Source organism: Hyla sarda, chromosome 1 (assembly GCF_029499605.1).
Source record: "Hyla sarda isolate aHylSar1 chromosome 1, aHylSar1.hap1, whole genome shotgun sequence".
In the NCBI taxonomy this organism is placed as follows: Eukaryota; Metazoa; Chordata; class Amphibia; order Anura; family Hylidae; genus Hyla; species Hyla sarda.
In genome coordinates, this window is record NC_079189.1 from 204,082,550 (window position 1) to 204,103,690 (window position 21,141).

The following is a 21,141-nucleotide window of genomic DNA, read 5'->3' on the forward strand; positions in this document are numbered from 1 at the left end:
TACTATACTCATCCCTAGAACTCTATTATTTTTCTGTATGTGGGGATGTATGAGACTCTTTTTTTTGTACTGTGATTTGTAGTCTACCATTTTTGTTTTCATGGGACTTTTCAATTGCTTTTAAGATTTTTTTTATGGCATTTGAAGTGACCAGAAATGTGCAAATCTGGTTAGTGCACTATTATGACTTTTGGGGCCCCACTTTTGTTTTTGCCCTGGGCCACGCTAAGCCTAAAACTGGCCCTGTAGGGGTTTATGTATATGTAGTGTTTTACTTTTTATTTTGTGTAAGTGTAGTGTAGTGTTTTTAGGGTACATTCACACGGGCGGGGGTTTACAGTGAGTTTCTCGCTGGGAGTTTGAACTGCGGCGGAAAATTTGCTGCATCTCAAACTTACAGCAGAAAACTCGCTGTAAACCCCCGCCCGTGTAAATGTACCCTGAACATTCACACATGGGTGGGCAAACCTATAGCTGTTGCAAAATTACAACTTCCAGCATGCACTGACTGACCATGCATGCAGGGAGTTCTATTTTTGCAACAGCTGGAGGCACACTGGTTGCGAAACACTGAGTTAGAACAAACTCCCAGCATGCACTGGCAGCCAAAGGGCATGCTGGGAGTTGCAGCAGTGTGCCTCCAGCTGTTGCAAAACTGCTATACTCAGCATGCTTTGACAAAAGGCATGCTGAGAGTTGTAGTTTTGCAACAGCTGGAGGCACACTGCTGCAACTCCCAGCATGCCCTTTGGCTGCCAGTGCATGCAGGGAGTTGTAGTTATGCAACAGCTGGATGCACACTTTTTCTGTATCCTGCCGCCTGCACCACCCGCACCTCCGCCGCTGCTGCTCCTGCTTCTCCTATCCGCTGCTGCTCCTGAGGGGACCCCGCCGGGCCAGGGAAAGGTAGGAGACCCCCGCCAGCCCTGATCGCCACCCCGATCACCGCACAGCAGGGTAGTGATTGGTCGGTCATTCCAACCGATCAATCACATGATAGTGAGGTGGCAGCCATTTTTCTGGGTCACCAAAGACCTGATTGACCCGGAATCGACGTGATTGCCGACATGGACGTTTGCAGGGGATTTTGTAGGGAGTTTGCAGGGGATGCCTGCTGGATGATTTCAGCCTGCATCTCGGTCCGGCGCACAGCAGGGCTGAAATTCCCACTGACATACAGGTACGCCTTGTGTCCTTAACTACCAGCACATCATGGCATACCTGTACGCCCTGTGTCCTTTACGGGTTAAAGTGGTATACCACAATAAGGACTTGGATTAGGACTATGTATGCCACTTTTTGTGGCAATACTTCTGTGTTCCGCAGAGTATATGACATGCATGTTGCACACTTGCAGCTGAGTATGGTTGGAATCTGGGACAAGCAGTGCCCATAAGGACCCATAGATGTTCAGAACAATCTATTTGCTAGATGACAGGTGCTTGGTAAGGCAGGCGGTGGTAGAGACTCATTGTGGCACAGAAGGTCGACCCCAGTGTAATAAAGTTATCTGAGATTTCTAGAGTTTAAAAAAGGTATTTTTTTTCTCCACATGCTATGATATCATGGAATCTAATTAAAATACTTACAGAATGGAGCTCTCTATGCGTGAGACTGTCAGGAAGGCCGCTAGGTTTGCCGTGTAAGAAGAAATAACAATTAAGGCGAACAACCACCATGCTCCCATCATCATTCTTGTTGCTAATGTGGTATAGGGAACCTCACCTCCTGTTAAAAGGAAAAGAGCACAAGTAAGTCTCAATAGAAGGCAATTGTACCATATTAAACAAGACAATATACCAGGGTTAAATGGACTGTGTCTTTAACTGTAACTATTGCTATAGTTCGAACATAATTTACATTCAAAGAATATCATTAGCAGCATTAAAGGATAAATTCATTTTTGAGAATTTCTGAGAAGTAAAAAACATGTTTACCTCTATTTTTTGATATATGCCACAAATTTCTTATAATCTATAAATCTAATTTACCCATTAGCTGTGTCTTTTTGGCTTACCTTTGACTAGTGTACCTTTGGCAGCCATATGCAATGCTATGGGCATATAACTGAAAATGTGACCTTATGTAGTAGCCAGTGCAGAGAACCACTAAGAAAGCAAGTAGGATTCTGTCCAGTCATTTATTATATAGACATCCAGACATTTGAATGGGCACTAGATACAATTTAGGATTTCCCTTTGTCACCCAATATGTGTGCTAATATCAACAGATAGGTTTCCAGAAGACAAACCTGCAGTTTTTAATAAAAATGGATAGTCATATAGGGGGAGATTTATCAAAACCTGTGCAGAGGAAAAGTTGCCCAGTTGCCCATAGCAACCAATCAGATCGCTTCTTTCATTTTGCAGAGGCCTTGTTAAAAATGAAAGAAGTGAGCTGATTGGTTGCTATGGGCAACTGAGCAACTTTTCCTCTGCACAGGTTTTGATAAATCTCCCCCAGAGAGACAAAACCTTTATGTCTATGATAGTTTCCTGCCAGAAGAAGCTCTGAGGCTGTTTGAGCAGGATGTTATCAGGACAGCTTTTCAGCATGTTAACAAGGAATGCTTCCGTTCACTGACTACAAGCAAAGATCTTGAAATTGCTAGACAGTTCATTAAAAAATTGAAGAACATTGAAGAACAATGGTATATTATAATTAACAAATGGAGGGCGGACGGCCCTCCATTATTGTCTATGGAATCAGTGTGATTGCTGTGGTCGCTCATAATCCGGCACAGAGTGGAGTTCTCTTCATGCATATGGATTACGGAGTGTCAGGTTGGAGATTGCGTGGGGGGATTGGGAGCATCTGCCTATGGAAAATAATATATAAATGAAATTTGTGAAAAACCTTTAGACATGCCCCCTTTATTGGCCTGAAAATACATTTTGTGGCGTTGTGGGTGTTTCTTGTTTTAGAGTGTTGTAAATGGTAGACAAATTGTGACAGAAAAGCCAACCTTAAGCTGTCAGGAACTAAATAATAAGTCTGGGTATTAACCTATTGGATGTTCTTATGCTCACGGGGTTTATTGAACTGTACTAATCCCCAAAAGAACGTATTCGTTTTCTGTTCTGTTCTTTATTTTATGCACATATTTATGTAGTTTCACTGTTTTGTGAGTATAGAATAGGGCAATCTGAAATTGTTTGCACTAGACAGGCAGTTTTTGTACATGACTCAATATCTGTATGAGCCATTGGATCACCTTGACAAACAGATCATGAGTAATCCTTACAGCCCTTCAAGTTGTTATGACTCTTGTGTAAATGTTTTGAGTTAAATAAATAGCTCTCACAGTGAGCGGCACATTACTGTTTCTCAATGACTTGTCTTCAACCAGTTGTTAAACTTCAGATGAATTCTATTCTTCCAGTACTGAGGACGAATACATCCTGCTCATTTCTCTGGCTTTAATTCCTCTCTCACTATAAGTATTTGATTAATGATGTTAATCCTAAGAATTGCATTCAGTGCTGTAGAGGTGCCTTAACTCCCACAGAAAAAACAGATAAAAAGTGACAGATATAATCTCCAGATCTGCATTACTTCTTATCTAATAAACTCCAATTCTGATTCAATGGCAGCAGTCAGCTCTGAGATCTTGTTTTCCTCCAGATAATAAAATACTTGCATCTTTTTATCTCCCCTTATCTAAGAAAACATATTACCGCAACAGATGTTAGTCTGGATTTTTTTGCTTTTACTTGAAGCATATGTAGAATTTCCTAATCATTTTGACCCATAAATCGTAAAGAAAGATAGTGAAAACATAACTTCCCCCTCCAATAAAAAATCTTCACAAGTACAAAAGAAAAAGTATGTGAACCCTTTGGAATTATATGGATTTCTGCACAAATTGGTCAGAAAATGTGATCTGATCTTCATCACAACAATAGACAATCACAGTCTGCTTAAACTAATAACACGCAAAGAATTAAATCTTACCATGTTTTTATTGAACACACCATGTAAACATTCACAGTTCAGATGGAAAAGGTATGTGAACCCCTAGACTAATGAGATCTCCAAGAGCTGAGGTGTCATTCAACTGGAGTCCAATCAATGAGATGAGAAAAATGCAATATTTAGGACTTTGGAATTTTTTTGCACGTACCCCATTGGCCATGCGGTTTAATTAATGATATATATATTTTTATAATTTGGACATTTCCGCACTCATCGATACCACATATGTTTATTTTTACTTACACAGTTTTTTTTATATGGGAAAAGGGGGGTGATTCAAACTTTTATTAGAGATGGGGTTAAATGATCTTTATTCACTTTTTTTTGCAGTGTTATAGCTTACATAGGAGACTATAACACTGCACACACTGATCTTTTACATTGATCAATGGTTTCTCATAGGAAACCATTGATCAATGATTCTGCCACTTGACTGCTCATGCCTGGTTCTCAGGATCTGAGCAGTCATTCGGCGATTGGACAGCGAGGAGGAAGGTCGGGACCCTCCTTGTCAAGCCCAAGGCCTGATTATGGAAACATACATGTGTTTTATAATTGTATCTGTGTATAAACTAAGACCTGGGGGTTAGAGTCATTCAGACTGTGTGTTTGTGTATTGCATTTTATTGGGGGTCTGGCCTTTTGGGATCTCCTTTGAAGTCATGCACTCTGGTCCCATCATATAATCAAACAGATAAGGGGTCAGGAAGAGAGATGCCCCACCTGGTGGGATCAGAGGGGAGGGGGAGAATAAGCAGATAAGACTTAAAATGCTGGACTCAACTATTGTTCAAGGCTGTGCCCAAAGCTGACAAGAGCTGGACTCTCACTGACAAGGACTGCTATACCATCATGCTGTAAGAACTTCATCTTTTGTTTTCTGAACTTGCCTTGCTAAACTCTTTCATATTTTTGTAACTGTATGTCATTTGTTTATTTTTATATATATAGCACTGTGATTCCTTTTATCAGATTAAATGTTTAATTAATCAGCTCTGGTCTTTGATCTCTAAATATATGAGCTCACCTTTCTGAAGGAAACTCTGGTGGAAACACATTTATCTAAGGGTTAATTTGGTGACTTGCTGGGACTAGTAGTGAATTCCCAGAGGTCTGGCGGCTTTAACCCTTGCACCATCATACTCTCTCCAGCATCTTAGCTGGACCGATAGGGTGTGATCGTGACACTCCTGCTGTCCTGCAAGTGATTCAGGATGCCGCAATTTCATCACAGGGATCTTAAACAGCCCCCTGAGCTAATCGGCAATGTTTTACTTTCACTTTCGACGCAGTGTTCAACTTTGAATGCTGTGTCTAAAGGGTTAATAGCATGCGGCGCCGTGATTAGCCGTTCCCGACTCGATATGACACGGGGCCACGGAGTGGCCCCTTGTTATAGAAAGGGAGTGGGTGGAGGGCGTATAGGTACGCCCTCCATCCCCAACAGGTTAAACAGAAGGAAATATGCTTCTGGATTGGCCCAGTTAGAGTCCTGACCTCAACACGATTGAGATGCTGTGGCATGACCTCAAGAAAGCGATTCACACCAGACATCCCAAGAATATTGCTGAACTGAAACTGTTCTGTAAAGAGGAATGGTCAAAAATTACTCCTGACCGCTGTGCACGTCTGATCTGCAACTACAGGAAATGTTTGGTCTAAGTTATTGCGGCCAAAGGAGGTTCAACCAGTTATTAAATCCAAGGGTTCACATACTTTTTCCACCTGTACTGTTTACATGGTGCGTTTATTATAAACAAGGTAAGATTAAATTCTTTGTGTGTTATCAGTTTAAGCAGACTGTGATTGTCTATTGTTGTTACTCAGATGAAGATCAGATCACATTTAATGACTAATTTGTGCAGAAATCCATATAATTCCAAAGGGTTCACATACTTTTTCTTGCAACTGTATAGTAATAGGCTATGTAGCCCACATTCATTAGGCACGAGTGCTAATTGTCCATGAATATGCCGTTAAAGATTTCTCAGAACTTGAGACATTAACAGACATTAAGCAATAGGAACGTATATTAACTTGGTTTATATTGCAAAAGATAACAACCTTACAAGTGTTCCGTCAATAGAGCCATACACATTTTAGTCCATATTGCCCATTGCTCACACTGACCATACAGGATCAATGACACCTAGTAAAAGATGAACAATCTTTGTGGACATGATCACTCCAGAAATATTGTTCAAGGCCTGTCAAGCATGAGATGAAAATGTTTAACACGGACAATGGCAGTTTGTCATCTGTTATTATAGCTTATTGCTAAAGTTTACCATACAGATGATGATTTGGTTGAGATGATCAATTTTCATCAGCCTTAAAGGAAAGTGTGTCACCTTAATTGTTTTCAACTGCTTAGAGTCAGATGCTGAAATATGTTCTTTTTACTAATATGTTAAAAAAAAATTGATGACATTTTTTATTTCATTTGTTTTTACTTAATTATGTAGGAAACAGTTTTGCCTGAGCTTCCTTTTACTTTGCTCTGTTTACAGCTTTTAAAGATCTGCTTTACAGCAACTGCTTGAACCGTAGGAAACAATACACTGGAAGGGACTCATTAAAGAGTACTTGTCACCAAACTAAACTTTTAATATATTGTTCCTTGTGTTATTATAAGACACTTTGCTATTTACTTGCTGTTAAAATTCTCAACCTTTATATGTTTTTAATGTGATTGAAAAAGCTCTGGTCTGTTCCCAAACAGTTAATTTGGTCTCATCCCAGACTTGCAGAAGCCCAAACTCAGGAAGTGTGTGTAGGGCATGGGGAGGCACAGCTCTCACACGCTTTAGTGATGTCACCCCTGCTGGGGAATGCCCACTTTCTCCTGCCGGGAGCTCACACAATGTGAGCAAAGGGAAAGGTATGATACTGAGCTATTTAAAGCTCGGAATTGTTTTTTTTAGGGCAGGAGGAGTGTTAGGCGTAGTTAGGGAATAAAATCTGAGTTAGTTTATAATGTATGGTTTGATGAAAGGTACTGTTTAAGGCTGGGTTCACACTACGTTTTCTCCCATACGGGAGCGCATACGGCAAGGGGGAGCTAAAACCTCCCGTATGTCACCGTATGCGCTCCCGTATGTCATTCATTTCAATGAGCCGGCCGGAGTGAAACGTTCGGTCCGGTCGGCTCATTTTTGCGCCGTATGCGCTTTTACAACCGGACCTAAAACTGTGGTCAACCACGGTTTTAGGTCCGGTTGTAAAAGCGCATACGGCGCAAAAATGAGCCGACCGGACCGAACGTTTCACTCCGGCCGGCTCATTGAAATGAATGACATACGGGAGCGCATACGGTGACATACGGGAGCGCAAGGTTTTAGCTCCCCCCTGCCGTATGCGCTCCCGTATGGGAGAAAACGTAGTGTGAACCCACCCTAACTCAGATGGGAACATTTTTAGGCACGTTCTTTAGGTTGAGCAGTGGTCAATATACAGAGAGGGGGAGGAGGGGTTCTGTGGCCAACACCTACTGTGAATGGTGGATTCTGTGTTATCTATTGATTACATTTCAATATTATCCTGCATGTGATGATAAGGAGCCTGCTAAAATACCCTCTATAAAAAAAGAAGTGTCAGCTTATGATTAGGCTAAGCAGCCCAAAAAAAAGTCTAAAAAGTCTTCTTACGTCCTGGTCCCGGTACCCGGTCAGGACCTACGGTTAATGCCGTGCATTGCCGATTGGGATGATGCCTGGCATTAACCCTTTAGACACCACTATCAAAGTTGATAGCGGCGTCTAAAATGAAAGTGAAATTACCCCGGCAGCGATGTCCCGATCAGCTGAGTGGATGACGGGAGAGCCCTTACCTGCCTCCTTTTTGTTCGATTGGTCATCTGCTGCTCCAAGAAGCTTCAGCAGGCTAGAGCAGCAGAGTACTGATAACACTGATTAATGCTATGCTATGGCATAGCATTGAACAGTATATGCAATCAAAGGATTGCATGGTATAGCTCCTTATGGGGCTAAAAATAAATAAATAGTAAAAAAAGTTAATAAAAGGGAATTAACCCCTTCTCTAATAAAAGTTTGAATCACCCCCTCCCCTTTTCCCATTTTTTAAATATAAATAATCATATGTTGTACCGCTGCATGCGTAAATGTCTGAACTATTAACATATAATGTTAGTTAAAACGCATGGTCAATGGCGTATATGTAAAAAAAATACCAACATTTTGGTCACTTCATATACCATAAAAATGTTTTTATAAAAAGCAATCAAAAAGTCCCATCAAAATAAAAATTTTATCAATAAAAACTACAGATCACAGTGCAAAAAACGAGCCCCCATATAGCCCCGTTTGTAGATTAATACAAAAGTTATAGGGTTCAGAACATGACAATTTTAAATATACATATTTTTTAAAGTAGTGAAATAAAATAAAACCTACATATTACCATGCAAAGACAAAAGTGTTTCACTGCAGCATTAGTACTAAAAGATAATTTTTTTATTGAACTATGTGCACTGAAAAAATATACGAATCAATAATAGTCACTGACCTCCAGAAGTCTGATATCACGTTTGAGACCAACAATGTGGTCCCACAAAGAAGGCCACAAATAATTAAAAATGCAATCATGACTAAGGGTCCAAAGAACACCAAATCAAAGCTAAGACATACACAGGACTAAAAAACTAATTCAAAATAATAGTTGTGCATAAGAAATAAATATAACAATCCCATACACTAAAAAACTTCAATATATATATTTGATTTGGTGTTCTTTGGAGCCTTAGTCATTATTGCATCTTTAATTATTTGTGGCCTTCTTTGTGGGACAACGTGGTTGGTCTCGATCATGATATCAGACTTCTGGAGGTCAGTGACTATATATATATATGTTCCAATGCATTTCTCAGTGGAAGGTACCTGGACATCTGGGTATCAGCGCTGTATATGTGGTTAACCAATGGGTCATACACCACATCCAGGGCACAAAAAAAACAACTAACATGCATAAATTTGCAAAATATATACGAGAAATACTGTGTTTGGAGCAAAATACATCTATATAAGTAAAGTACATAACTAAATCATGATGAGATAAATATCATGGCTCACAATGGAGCCACTCATTGTCCCTAATGGATAACTGATGTGACAGCAGGTCAGGAGCCATATGGACCAACAGAATTAATATAAGGTGTCATTTTTATCGACACGTTACACCTTCAAAACCCTCAAAAGTTACCATACGTCGGGAGTTTTATTTTTTAAATTTTATCCCACAAATATATATATATATATATATATATATTTTTTTTTTATTTTATTTTTTTATTTATTTATTTATTTTTTTGCTTTTTCCGTAGATTTTGTTATAAAATAAGTAATGTCATTAAAAAGTACAATTGGTGATGGAAAAAACAAGCCCCCATATGGGTCTGTAGGTGCAAAATTGAAAGCATTATGATTTTTAGAAAGGGAGGAGGGGGAAAAAACAAAAGTGCAAAAACGAAAATTGGCCTGGTCCTAAAGGTCAAAGGGGGCTTCGTCCTTAAGGGGTTGAAGGAGCTTTCTGGGCAAAAGGGGATTTCTAAAATATAGCCCAGGCTGCAATGAAAACAACTGGTTCTGATGATATGCTATAGTGATTGGCTGAGGGGCTAGTTCCTGACTGCATGACTGACACTGGAACTAGTAACTAGAGGATGGTAGCAGGAACCAGAAGTTCAAATAATTATTTGTTGTATGTCTCTATTTAGACTTGTTCCTTTTTTTTAGTTTTATTTGTAAACTTAAATAAAAAATTAAAACATTACCGTATATATTTTCTTTTTAATTTATAAATATCTATTTTGACCTACACACACTTAAATGTATCAGCAAAAGTTCCCTATTTTGTTTTGGTTGTTAAGTTATTTAAAAATTTTAATACCCCTTTACATGATAGTGTCCAAAAGAGTCTAATGTAACCCTCTGTAAAATTGTAATAGTATCAATTTCTAGAGCAGGATACAGTAACTAAAAGTGTTATCCATGTAATATGCTTTTTTTTTTTTTTTTTTTTTTACATTGGACCCTGTATATGAAAGGAACCACAAGTGGTATCTGAGGTATATGTTGAAATATTAAAAGCCCCTCCTCATATGTCTACTATTGGGGTACGTCCACACGAGCGGATCCCCAGCGTATTTTACGCTGCAGATCCGCCGCTGAAGGACCGCTGTATGGTGCCTTTGCAAGTGTCTGCTCGGAGCGGCAATACGCCGCTATGAGCAGACACATTGAAGCAATGTGCTAGCCGCCGCGCATACGTGGTGTACTTGCACACATTGCGGCTGCTCCCCCTGCTCTATGAGCTAGGCCAAGAGCTGTTGCGATGTGCAAGTATACTGCGCATGTGCGCTGCGACTCGCACATCGCCATGTGTCTGCTCGAAGCAGGCACTTGTAAAGGAACCTTACAGCGGTCCTTTAGCGGTGGGTCTGCAGCGTAAAATACGCTGGGGATCAGCTCATGTGAATGTCCCCTTAGGAAAACACAGAACAAGAATGGTATATAAGAAAAGACAACACAAAGAAACCAATTGATGTTAAAAAAATAAAAAATAAAATAAAAATAAGGCAGTAATATCAACAATATATCCTTTGCCTGGGAAAATATTCTTCTTGTTCATGAAACCTTAAACCTTTTTTTAAGTAATTTAAGTTTCTCAAACAAGTTTATAAACTTTGCACTGCATTGACAAGTTAATTCTTAGTCTTCCAGAACACATGCAGCTGATACACAGTTTTTAGTTTATTTTGTACTTATTCAAACCACTCCGTAAACATGGCTGAAGTAAAAGAGTGATTGTGATGCTGATAAATATGCTCATACTTATGAGTTGACATGACATAAATGCAATTTTCACAATTAGAAGTAATATTTCCTTCCCACTAGCTAGTTAGAACAGATGGTGGCATTTTATATGGAGAACACAAAACCACAGTCCTCAGTGGGCACCCTGCTGGGTATTGAGCACTATGGTTATTTTTATCTAATAATAAGTGGTCTGAGAAGCGGATATAAAATAAACATTCCATATTCGCTATGCTACCTGCTGACATTTATGCAAGTAATATAAATACAGTTTTGCCTAAACCATGAATATTCCTCAAATAGCTGCCAAAAGCTTTCATTTAAATAGACAACATTATAGTTAGCTTATAAAAGTTTCACACTGAGAAAATTCAGTAGGAAACCTTGTTACTACAAATAGCTATTCAAATCCTTAAGGTGAGGGAACTACTTATGCCTCCCGTCAAGAGAATTTTTTCAAGGAGTGTATACTCTATACAGTCTTCATCAGCTAATAGAACAGGGAGTTCCTTTGGTCTTCTCTTCAGGCTGTAAGTGGAAACAATATTTACATATCAGCCTGTTATAGGTAAGAAACAAGCTACAACAAAGAGCATCAGTATCCTGATAGTCTACAGGAGCTCTCTATTAAATGGGTACTTTGATGGAATTTTTTTTTCTAATCAAATAGTGCCAGAAAGTTAAACAGATTTTTTTTCATTACTTCTATTTAAACAATCTTAACCCTTCCAGTACTTATCAGCTGCTGTATACTAGAGAGGAAGTTGAGTTGTTCTTTTCTGTCTGCCCACAGTGCTCTCTGCTGACACCTCTGTCCATGTCAGGAACTGTCCAGAGCAGGAGAGGTTTGCTATGAGGATTTGCTCCTACTCTGGACAGTTTCTGACATGGACAGAGGTGTCAGCAGAGAGCTCTGTGGTCAGATCGAAAATAACTATACAACTTCCTCTGGCACATACAGCAGCTGATAATTACTGGAAGGATTCAGATTCTTTAATAGAAGTAATTTACAAATCTGCTTAACTTTTTGGAACCAGTTGATTTAGTTTGTTTTCCACTGGATTACCCCTTTAAAATTACTTAAAGGGGTACCTCCGCCCCTAGACATCTTACCCCCTATTCTTTGGATCGCAGGGGTCCCGCTGCTGTCTGATCGCCCCCCCCCCCCCCCATCTTCCTGCTCCACCCGGTGCAGCGCCGGAGGCTCGTGACATTACGGCCGTTCCTTGCTTGTGACGTCACAGCCACACCCCCTCAATGCAAGTCTATGGGAGGTCAATTACCACAAGTTACCACAGATTTTTATCACTAGTATAATGCAATCAAAATAAACACACAAAAAAAAAAACACAATAAATGTAGTGATGTCACTATTAGGTAAGCAAATTAACAGGACAGGAGAAGTATCACTGTGATGCAACAGAGCAGGGATGCTGTACACAGTGAACATGGCCACAGTATATCCCTATGGAGGACATATGCAGAGCATGATGTTATAAATAGAAATGAAAAACAGTGATATCACAATTTATGTATAATACCAGTGTAAAAAAAAGTTATTGAACAAAGTGATGCACACAGCATGGGAATAATTCCTTAAGTGAGGTCACAATACAGACATAATTTCACAAACAAGGGTTAATAAATATGGTGTCACAGTTAGTGACTACAATAATGTTTTAATATAGAGTAATAAACAAAGTAAAAACGCAAGGATAGTGCATACAGTTATGAATACCAAAATTTTTTTCCTTACTAAAAATGTAACTGCAAACTAGCAACTCTGATTGGAAAATGAATTAGAGCACACAACACCAATTATGAAAAGTTAAAATGAACCACTTTTATTAGAAAAATCACAAAGAGAATTTGTAGAAAAAGTAGAAAAAAATAGAAAAAGGGGACCAGAATACAACAGATGGGTAGGGGAACTGGAAGTATTACATAAATAAGACATGGATCAGCACCATATGGACTATAGTAATCAAGTAACTGGCCATACAAAAACATGCACCATAATGGAGTACAAGTCCTATGTGCCAAGATCAAAATGCAACAAGCAAGAGACAAAAATATTATTCAGGGTGCCAGACCTTACCCACCAGACCCCAACGATCATTTTGCTATGAAAATGTTTCCTGAGGAAGCCAAGCCCCAGCTGACAGAATCCCTATAAGAGACCAGTTATATTTTGTACCCCAAAGCTGCCCATTAAAGAATATTTCAAAAATGAAAAGTGGGAACATATAAGTAAACCAGAAATTAGAACAGTTGCCAAGGTTTTATCTAACTGATTCACATTGGCCAAAAACCTAAGGAGGCCATAGTCTATCATGTCGACAGTGCACAGTGGATTTTTTTTTTTTTTAGCAACACAAATTTATGGATGGAATGTGCTATTTTTATAGATTGTGCAATAAACCAGTATAGGTTTGTTTCCTATAATTAATCTTTTTGTTATCGACCAAATAACAATATAAAGCATCACTATAATACATAAGCATGGAGATAGTAGAAACAGTAAGATATTAGAGCTTCTTATAAGTTTTTCCTCCAGCTTGGAGAGCCTGAGAGGTCCTGACTTCATGGTAATTATCCGCTCCCTGAAGAGTGAGATTTTACATGTTGACCACGGGCTCTCCAGTAGTCTGTAAGATCTAAGCCTTCAGAAAGACTTCAGATCACTGCTGCCTGCAGACACCCACAGAAGGAATCTAATAGGCAACTGGAGCTGACTAGGAATATTACCCTCTTTAATATGAGCACGGTGTTATCCTCCATGCCCTCCATAGCCATATGCCCTTGACTAATAAACACATGAACACTTCACACTTTACAAATGTTTTGCAAAAAAAGTAGATATAGCAGCCTGAAAATAATGGTTCATTATATATGGCCTTATCTATTAAAGTTATCATGTTTAGCCATTTGATATATTGCAAAATTAATGTACACGTGAAGGTAACTGTGGGACAGAGGTCAATGGTGTCTGATTCATTATTTCACTGTATGGCTTTAACCTACAATGCCCTTTTTCATAAAGTTCACGGAAGGTCCAAAGTTCTTCCCATTATAGTGACATAAATGAGATCTGGTGTTCTCCACCCTGGAGGAACCAATTCAAAGTGTCAGAATTTTATATGTAAATTCTAAGCTATAGCTAAAATCAAGCCTCATACGACTTTTTATACTATACATTAAAAATGACCTTTATTTCAGTTTAGAAAATGACATTGTATAAGAATCTGGTAACTTGGTTTATTTAAAGCAAACTTTGTAATCTCATTTTTTTTTCTGATTATTATTAATAATAATAGGTAATAAACATGAGACAATCAAATATTTCACCCCACTTCAACATGCTCATATTCAAATTTTCTGCATCACTTCCTCCTCACATCTTACTCAAACAGTATTTTATCATGAAATTCATTTTTATTAAACAAATGTTATTTAAATCTAAAAAGTTTTTTTTTTTTTAAAAGTAATTAACTCCCAAAAACGAATTGCATGTAAGTAGAATAAGAAAGATTATTCCAGGTGGCACATAAACCTATAAGGAAACATTATTAAAAATGCAAGTGTGACATATGGAACCTTATTAACCTGAATTTACACTCTGCAGGTGCAGGGTAGAGATGAGTGAATCAAATCTGACAAATCCAAATTCGTTACGAATTTCATGAAAAATTTGATTTGCAACGAATGCGAATATCACTACGATTCTATCACACAAATCGCTTCATTAAACTCAATTTAGTGCAGTCCAGGTTCCAGGGCATCTAAAGTGGCGGACATGGGGCAAGGAACTCTGGGAAGGCGGGAACCAGGCGGGATGACCCTGAATCACATGCAGGATGCAGCCTATCAGCAGCCAGTCACCCCTGTGATGTCACAGCCCTAAAATAATTGGCAGCCATATTCCAGCTAGTCACTTCATCCTTTTGCTGCAGGGAGAAAGGACAGTCCTTGTGTGTTACACAGACAAGCTTTTTTCAGCAGCGTTTCACCTCATAGTCACATCAGCATTCCAATGGACAGAGAGCAGTGCATTTTTCATAGAAAATAATTTTTACTGCAGCCATTAACCTCCCAGTCACTTTCTACATTGTATTACGGAGAGGGGCAGAGATACATTTGAACAAGCTGGCACAGCTAGAGAAACCTTAGAAGAGGAGGCAGGAACAATTTTTCAGCTCAACTATGTCTTTGTTCCACAACAAATGGTCTGCTGGTTATACTAGTCTGTAGACAGTATAATACCCAACAGTCCATTCCTAATAGTCTTTGTGCAATTTTGGGTTTAGCACACAGCGACTGTTTGCTGCAGCACTGTTGTGTACTACTGGTGTTGAGCAAAAATATGTTTTTTAAGCGTACTGTAGCGCATTATTCTGCCCTTATAAGTGCATACTGCATACCTACATCTAAGTAGAGTATTATTTTGTACCTGTTAATCTGTCAAGGGCCTAGGTACTGTGAAAGTACAGGCAAAAGTAGTCACCGGCTGGTGTTTTACTCCACTACTTCCTTAAGCGTACTGTAACACATTTTTCTGCCCTCATAAGTGCATACCACATACTTACATCAAAGTAGTGTACTTTTTTGTACCTGTTACTTTGAAAAGACAGCCAAAAGTACACACCTGCTGCTGCTCTTTGCAAATACTGTTTTAAGCGTAGTGAAGCATATTGTACTCCCCTCATATACGCACTAAGTATGTCAGGCAGAGAAGTGCCAGGACTTGCAGTATGTCAGGCAGAGAAGTGCGAGGAGTGGCAGAGGCCTAAATTCATCAGGTACAATCAGAGGTCGCAGAATACTAGGGGCGAGTGGCAGCAGGAGTCGCAGCGAGAGGCCTGATCTCCTGGTATCAGCTAGCGGCCATGTCTCAACCAACAACCCATCTGCTTTCATCGATTGGTTAACATGGTCATCCACTTTATCACAAGTGACATCTGATAACCCCAGTAAACAGTAGGTGGGTTCCTCAGACACAACGCTCAGTTGGCAGGGCCCGGGAGCAGTCTCTGTCCTCCCATTTCCTCTGTCCTATTCTGTTCCCTCTCCTACAGAAGTATCTTATGCTGTGGGTTCAACTCCACTATTCAGTGAGGAAGATCTAATAGAGGACAGTCAGCAGCTACTGCCCAGCCAAGAAGTGGATGAGAAATCCACCGCTTCCTCCGCTAGTCGGGCAAGTAGTGATGAGGAGATGAGGCGGTGTTGCCAGCTTTCAGAGCCCTGAAGCAGCCACTGTTGAGAAACCTGAGGAGGACAACAGTGATGTGCAGACACTTTTAATGATGATGAAGCTGATCGCAATTGGGAGCCGGGTGCAGAAGGGGCTTAATCATCAGGAGAAGAGGTTGAAGGTTGCCCATGAGGCAACAGCTGAGCCAGCAAGGTGATAGCATGGCTGGCAGTGAGCATGGTGGCAGAAGTCTAAATTCAAGAGCCAAACATGCCTGGGGAAGACCACCTGCTTTGGGGCAGCCTACCTTCCCGGGAGGTAGTGGAACAGAGATTCCTGGAGACAGTAGCAGTCAATTAGTGCTGACTGTTGCTGGGAAAATCAGCTACTCGACGGTGTGGCAGTTTTTCATTAAGCATCTGGAGGAGGTAACCATAGCCACATGCAAGATGTGTTGGCAGAGGGTGAAGCCTGACCAGGGTCCCAATGTTGGCACCACGGCCCTGCGTCAACATATGCTGCACCACCATAAAACGGCCTGGAAAAACCGTGGCTCCGATGTAGTGGTCCTGCCTGCTGCATCACCCAGTGGCACGCTGCTCCCTCTTTTAGCCAGCCAAGGCTCCACCACCTCAGCTGAAGGGAGCTGTGTGTCATACCCTCCTTCTGTAGTTCCAGATGCTCCTGCTCCTCCTACTTTTAGTCAGTCATTCCACCAGCAATCCATCAGCAAAGCCATGTCCAAGAGACAACAGTATGCACCCACTCATCCAACGGCACAGAAGCTGAATGTGCTCCTGTCCAAGTTGCTGGTGCTGCAGTCCCTCCTTTTCAAGTGGTGGACCCTGCACCTTTCAGAGAACTGATGGCTTGTGCCAAGCCAAGGTGGAGAGTGCCAAGCCATCATTTCTTTGCAAAGAAGGCAGTACCAGGCCTGCACAATTTTGTGGAAGAAAAGGTGGGACAGTCCTTGAGCCTGTCAGTGTGTACCAAAGTGCACGGCAGCGCCGACATCTGAAGCTGTAACTATGGTCAGGGACAATACATGTCCTTTATTGACCACTGGGTAAATGTGGTTCCTGCACAGCTACAACACCAACTTGGAAGGGTCACGCTGCTTCCTCCTCCACGCTCTCAGGCCATTGGTCCTGTGACAGTGTGCGACTCCGCCTCCTCATCCTCCACCTTGTCCTCAGCCTCCACTGCACAGACAAGGCTCAGTGCCCCATCAGCTTACCATGTGTGCAGGGCACGGCATGTCACACTGTTCTTCACATGGTTTGCTTTGGTGACCGGAGTCACACAGGGGAGCATCTGCTAAAAGTAATTCATAAAGAAATCGGAGCATGGCTTGCTCCACGATAACTGGAAATGGGAACCATGGTGACTCACAACGGAACGAACATCTTGTCTACGCTGCAACAAGGAAGGCTGAGCCATGCGCCCTGCATGGCACACATGTTCAATCTGGTTGTCAAGCGATTTCTGAAGTGTTCCCCCCATTTGCAAGACATCCTAACAATGAGAAGAAAACTTTGCCTGCACTTCAGCCACCTGTACACCGCAAAGCACACCCTTCTTGAGCTGCAGCGTCAGAATGGTATCTCCCAACATAGTCTGGCTTGAAACTTTGTCACACGTTAGAATTCCACCCTTCATATGTTAGACCAACTATGTGAACAGAGAAAATCCATCACCGATTTCTTGATGATCCAAGTAGATAGGGGGACTCCAATGTAACTTCAATGTCAACCAGTCGCAGCTCATACGTGACACCTGCCGTTTGCTCAGGCCCTTTGAGGAAGCCACATTATTAGTCAATCGCCATAATTACAGGATGAACGACACCATTCCACTGCTACATTTCCTACAACAAGTGTTGGAAACGATGGCTGGTAGGCCACTGGAGATGTGGTGCTTACATCTCACGGCCACATGAGCCCTGTGGAGGCTGAACTGGAGGAGGGGCACAGTTGAGCACAGTTTAAGTTTTGCCAAATGGCCAGTTTTTATAGTCATCTGACAAGAGAGGAGGAGCAGGAGCAGCCAGAGGAGCTAGAGGGTTATAAGAAAGGTGAGACAGAGGACCTAGACACACCGTGGCAGTATGCAGTGGAGATGGAGGCAGGGAGTCTCTCCGGGTCACTTGCTCAAATGGCACAATGTATGCTCACTTGCTTGCGTAGTGACCACTGAATTGTCACCATTCAGCAGCGGGATGACTTCGGGTTCTGCCACTTATTGGAACTTCACTACCGCCACAAAATGGGGGCCTTTTTTACACACACTGAGAGGGAGGACAAACTGACTTACTAGAGAAACATCCTGTTGGCCGATGCCTACAGGATACAGCGCCATCGTCCATCCTCTCGCAGGTTTGACTCAGGGGCCCTCTGCACTCACCTTCCACTACCATGGCTGCTGGGGAAGAGTGGGGTGGCAGAAGCAGTACCAGCTCCATCAGCAGCAGCCTTATTCTACAGTAGCTGATGAGTACCTTTCTTCACCCGCATAGAGAAGCAACTCAACTCATCATCAGCAGCTAGACCTGGAGCATGACCTTTACCAGCAGGTGAAGGCGTACCTTGACATGACCATGCCAACAAACCTTGAAGATCCGCTGGACTTCTGGGCAACCAAACATGATTTGTGGCTACAACTAGCAGAGTTTTCCCTGGAAAAGCTGTTCTGCCCGGACAGTAGTGTGCATCAGAGCAGTTGTTTATTGCGGCGGGGGCCATAGTCCCCTTAAGTAGTACTTGTCTGTTCACGAAAAATGTGAAGAGACTGACCTTTATGAAAATGAATCAGGCACGGATCAGCCAGGATTTCTACCCACCAATGCCTGATGCATGAGAGTAGTTTGACCATTGTGCCAAACCAACGCTTCACAAATATGGATAATGCCAAACAGATTTAAGGTGCTGCTCCCCAGTTACAAACATTCCTCTGTATCGGACCTTTTTACACACACCTTCGTCACAGGGGTACTGGTATTGCCACCCACCGCACCACTTTGTCACCAGGTCACTTTCAGGACTCCTGATGCTGCTGCTGTCACCTCCAGGCTTTCTCATTCTGCCACCATATGGACTCCTCATGCTTCTGCCAACTCTAGGCTGTGCCATTCAGCCTCTATATGTTCTACTCATGCTGCCACCAACTCTAGACTGTGCCATTCATTCACTATATGGTCTCCTCATCTGCTGCCAACTCCAGGCTGTGCCATTCAACCACTATATGTTCTACTCATGCTGCCGCCAACTCCAGGCTGTGCCACTCAGCCACTATATGTTCTACTCATGCTGCGGCCAACTCCAGGCTGTGCAATTCAGACACTATATGGTCTCCTCATCTGCCACCAACTCTAGCTGTGCCATTCAGCCACTATATGGTTTCCTCATCTGCCGCCAACTCCAGGCTGTGCCATTCAGCCACTATATGGTTTCCTCATCTGCTGCCAACTCCAGGCTGTGCTATTCAGCCACTATATGTTCTACTCATATGTTCTATATGTTCACTGAAGCTTCTGGGCCTCAGACATTAGCTACAAATTTTTATGGTAGCACTAGCTACCATAAAACTTTAATTTCAATTTTAAAAGTCATCTTTTAATCTTAGGGATTGTGAAGCCCTATGGGCTCCTCATGCTACCACTAACTCCAGGCTGCATCATTCAGCCACTATATGGTCTCCTCTTCGTCATATTACCTGTGGAATTAAAAATCCAATGAAACAGCTTGGAGCGATAACAATGAACCATATTTGATTAAATGAAACATTTGCACTTTCACAGTCAGGGAGGCACTGAGGGACAGGGGCTGGAACAGGTGGTAACTCGCCTGGCGGAGGACCACCAGCTCAATTTCAAGATACAAGTACGAGCTTTTTCACTGCAGCCACTTCTAGCTTTATGTGCCCACTTATCCAATGGCTGAATGTGCTCCTGTCCAAGTTGCTGGTACTGCAGTCCCTCCCTTTTCAAGTGGACCTTCAGAGTATGGGGTGTGCTGAGAGGCAGGGGCTGGAACAGGTGGTAGCTCACCTCACGGCGGACCGCCAGCTTGATGCTCACCAGAATGGGTAATCAAAAAATGTAATAAATTAAAATTAAATTAAAATTACATAAAAAATCTGCCACATCCAGGGGCTCTGCGGCAGTGATTCTAATAGTGATACCTGTAATCTGCATGTCATACTGAATAACAGTATTATTTCACTAACACAGTACACTCTCTATACATGTTAGGACAAAGAAAAGTGTTCTACACTCCTATTGAGACTCTCTGTAGGCCAGAAATGGCCATTTTTAATAGAGATTTGCTGTAACTAAATTCGACCCGAACTAAATTTTTTCGGAAAATTTGGTTCGGGTCGAATTTAATTTTAAAAAAATTTGCTCATCTCGTGCAGGGCAGTAGTGTGTGGCATAGCCGAAAAGTATAAGGCAAAACCAAATGCAGTCTATGGCCAGGTTCCTTAGCACTGGCATAACTGCGGACATGTTATGCCAGTGCTAAGATCACTGGCTGCAGCATCATCTTTGTCCAAGCTCAAGCAAAGGCATGGACAGTAAGTGAACAGTAAGTCCAGTAAGTAAGGGTGAGACTAGCACTTCTCTGTGCTCACTTGTGTCCTATCAGACTGCAGCATGAAAACAGAAAAAAAGGGGTTACAGAACAGCCTGATTGGGTTGGATTAGATGAAGAAACCTAACACTCAGGGAGTGAACTGGGACATGCAGAGCCATTTGATATATTGATATATTGCAAAATTAATGTACGCCTGAAGGTAACAGTGGGACAGAGGTCAATGGTGTCTGATTCATTATTTCACTGTATGCTACAATGCCCTTTTTCATAAAGTTCATGGAAGGTCCAAAGTTCTTCCCATTATAGTGACATAAATTAGATCTGGTGTTCTCCACCCTGGAGGAACCAATTCAACGTGCCAGAATTTCATATGTAAATTCTAAGCCATGGCTAAAATCAAGCCTCATACGACATACTGTACATTAAAAATGACCTTTATTTCAGTTTAGAAAATTACATTGTATAAGAATCTAGTAACTTGGTTTATTTAAAGCAAACTTTGTAATATAATTTTTTTTTATGATTAGTATTAATAATAATAGGTAATAAA

The 21,141-nt window shown here is 41.3% G+C and overlaps 1 protein-coding gene across 2 annotated transcripts in view; it reads right to left on the reverse strand.

Annotated features, from left to right (window-relative positions):
- Positions 1-21,141, reverse strand: part of GRID2 (glutamate ionotropic receptor delta type subunit 2) — a 1,137,650-nt gene that overhangs the window by 218,055 nt on the left and 898,454 nt on the right. For both annotated transcript variants that reach the window (XR_008891518.1, XM_056567543.1), the window contains exon 12: positions 1,590-1,728. Coding sequence is in view for 1 of the 2 variants with exons in the window: in XM_056567543.1 (XP_056423518.1) it covers positions 1,590-1,728 (139 nt within the window). In the remaining variant the exon portion in view is untranslated. The remainder of the gene's footprint in view (positions 1-1,589; positions 1,729-21,141) is intronic.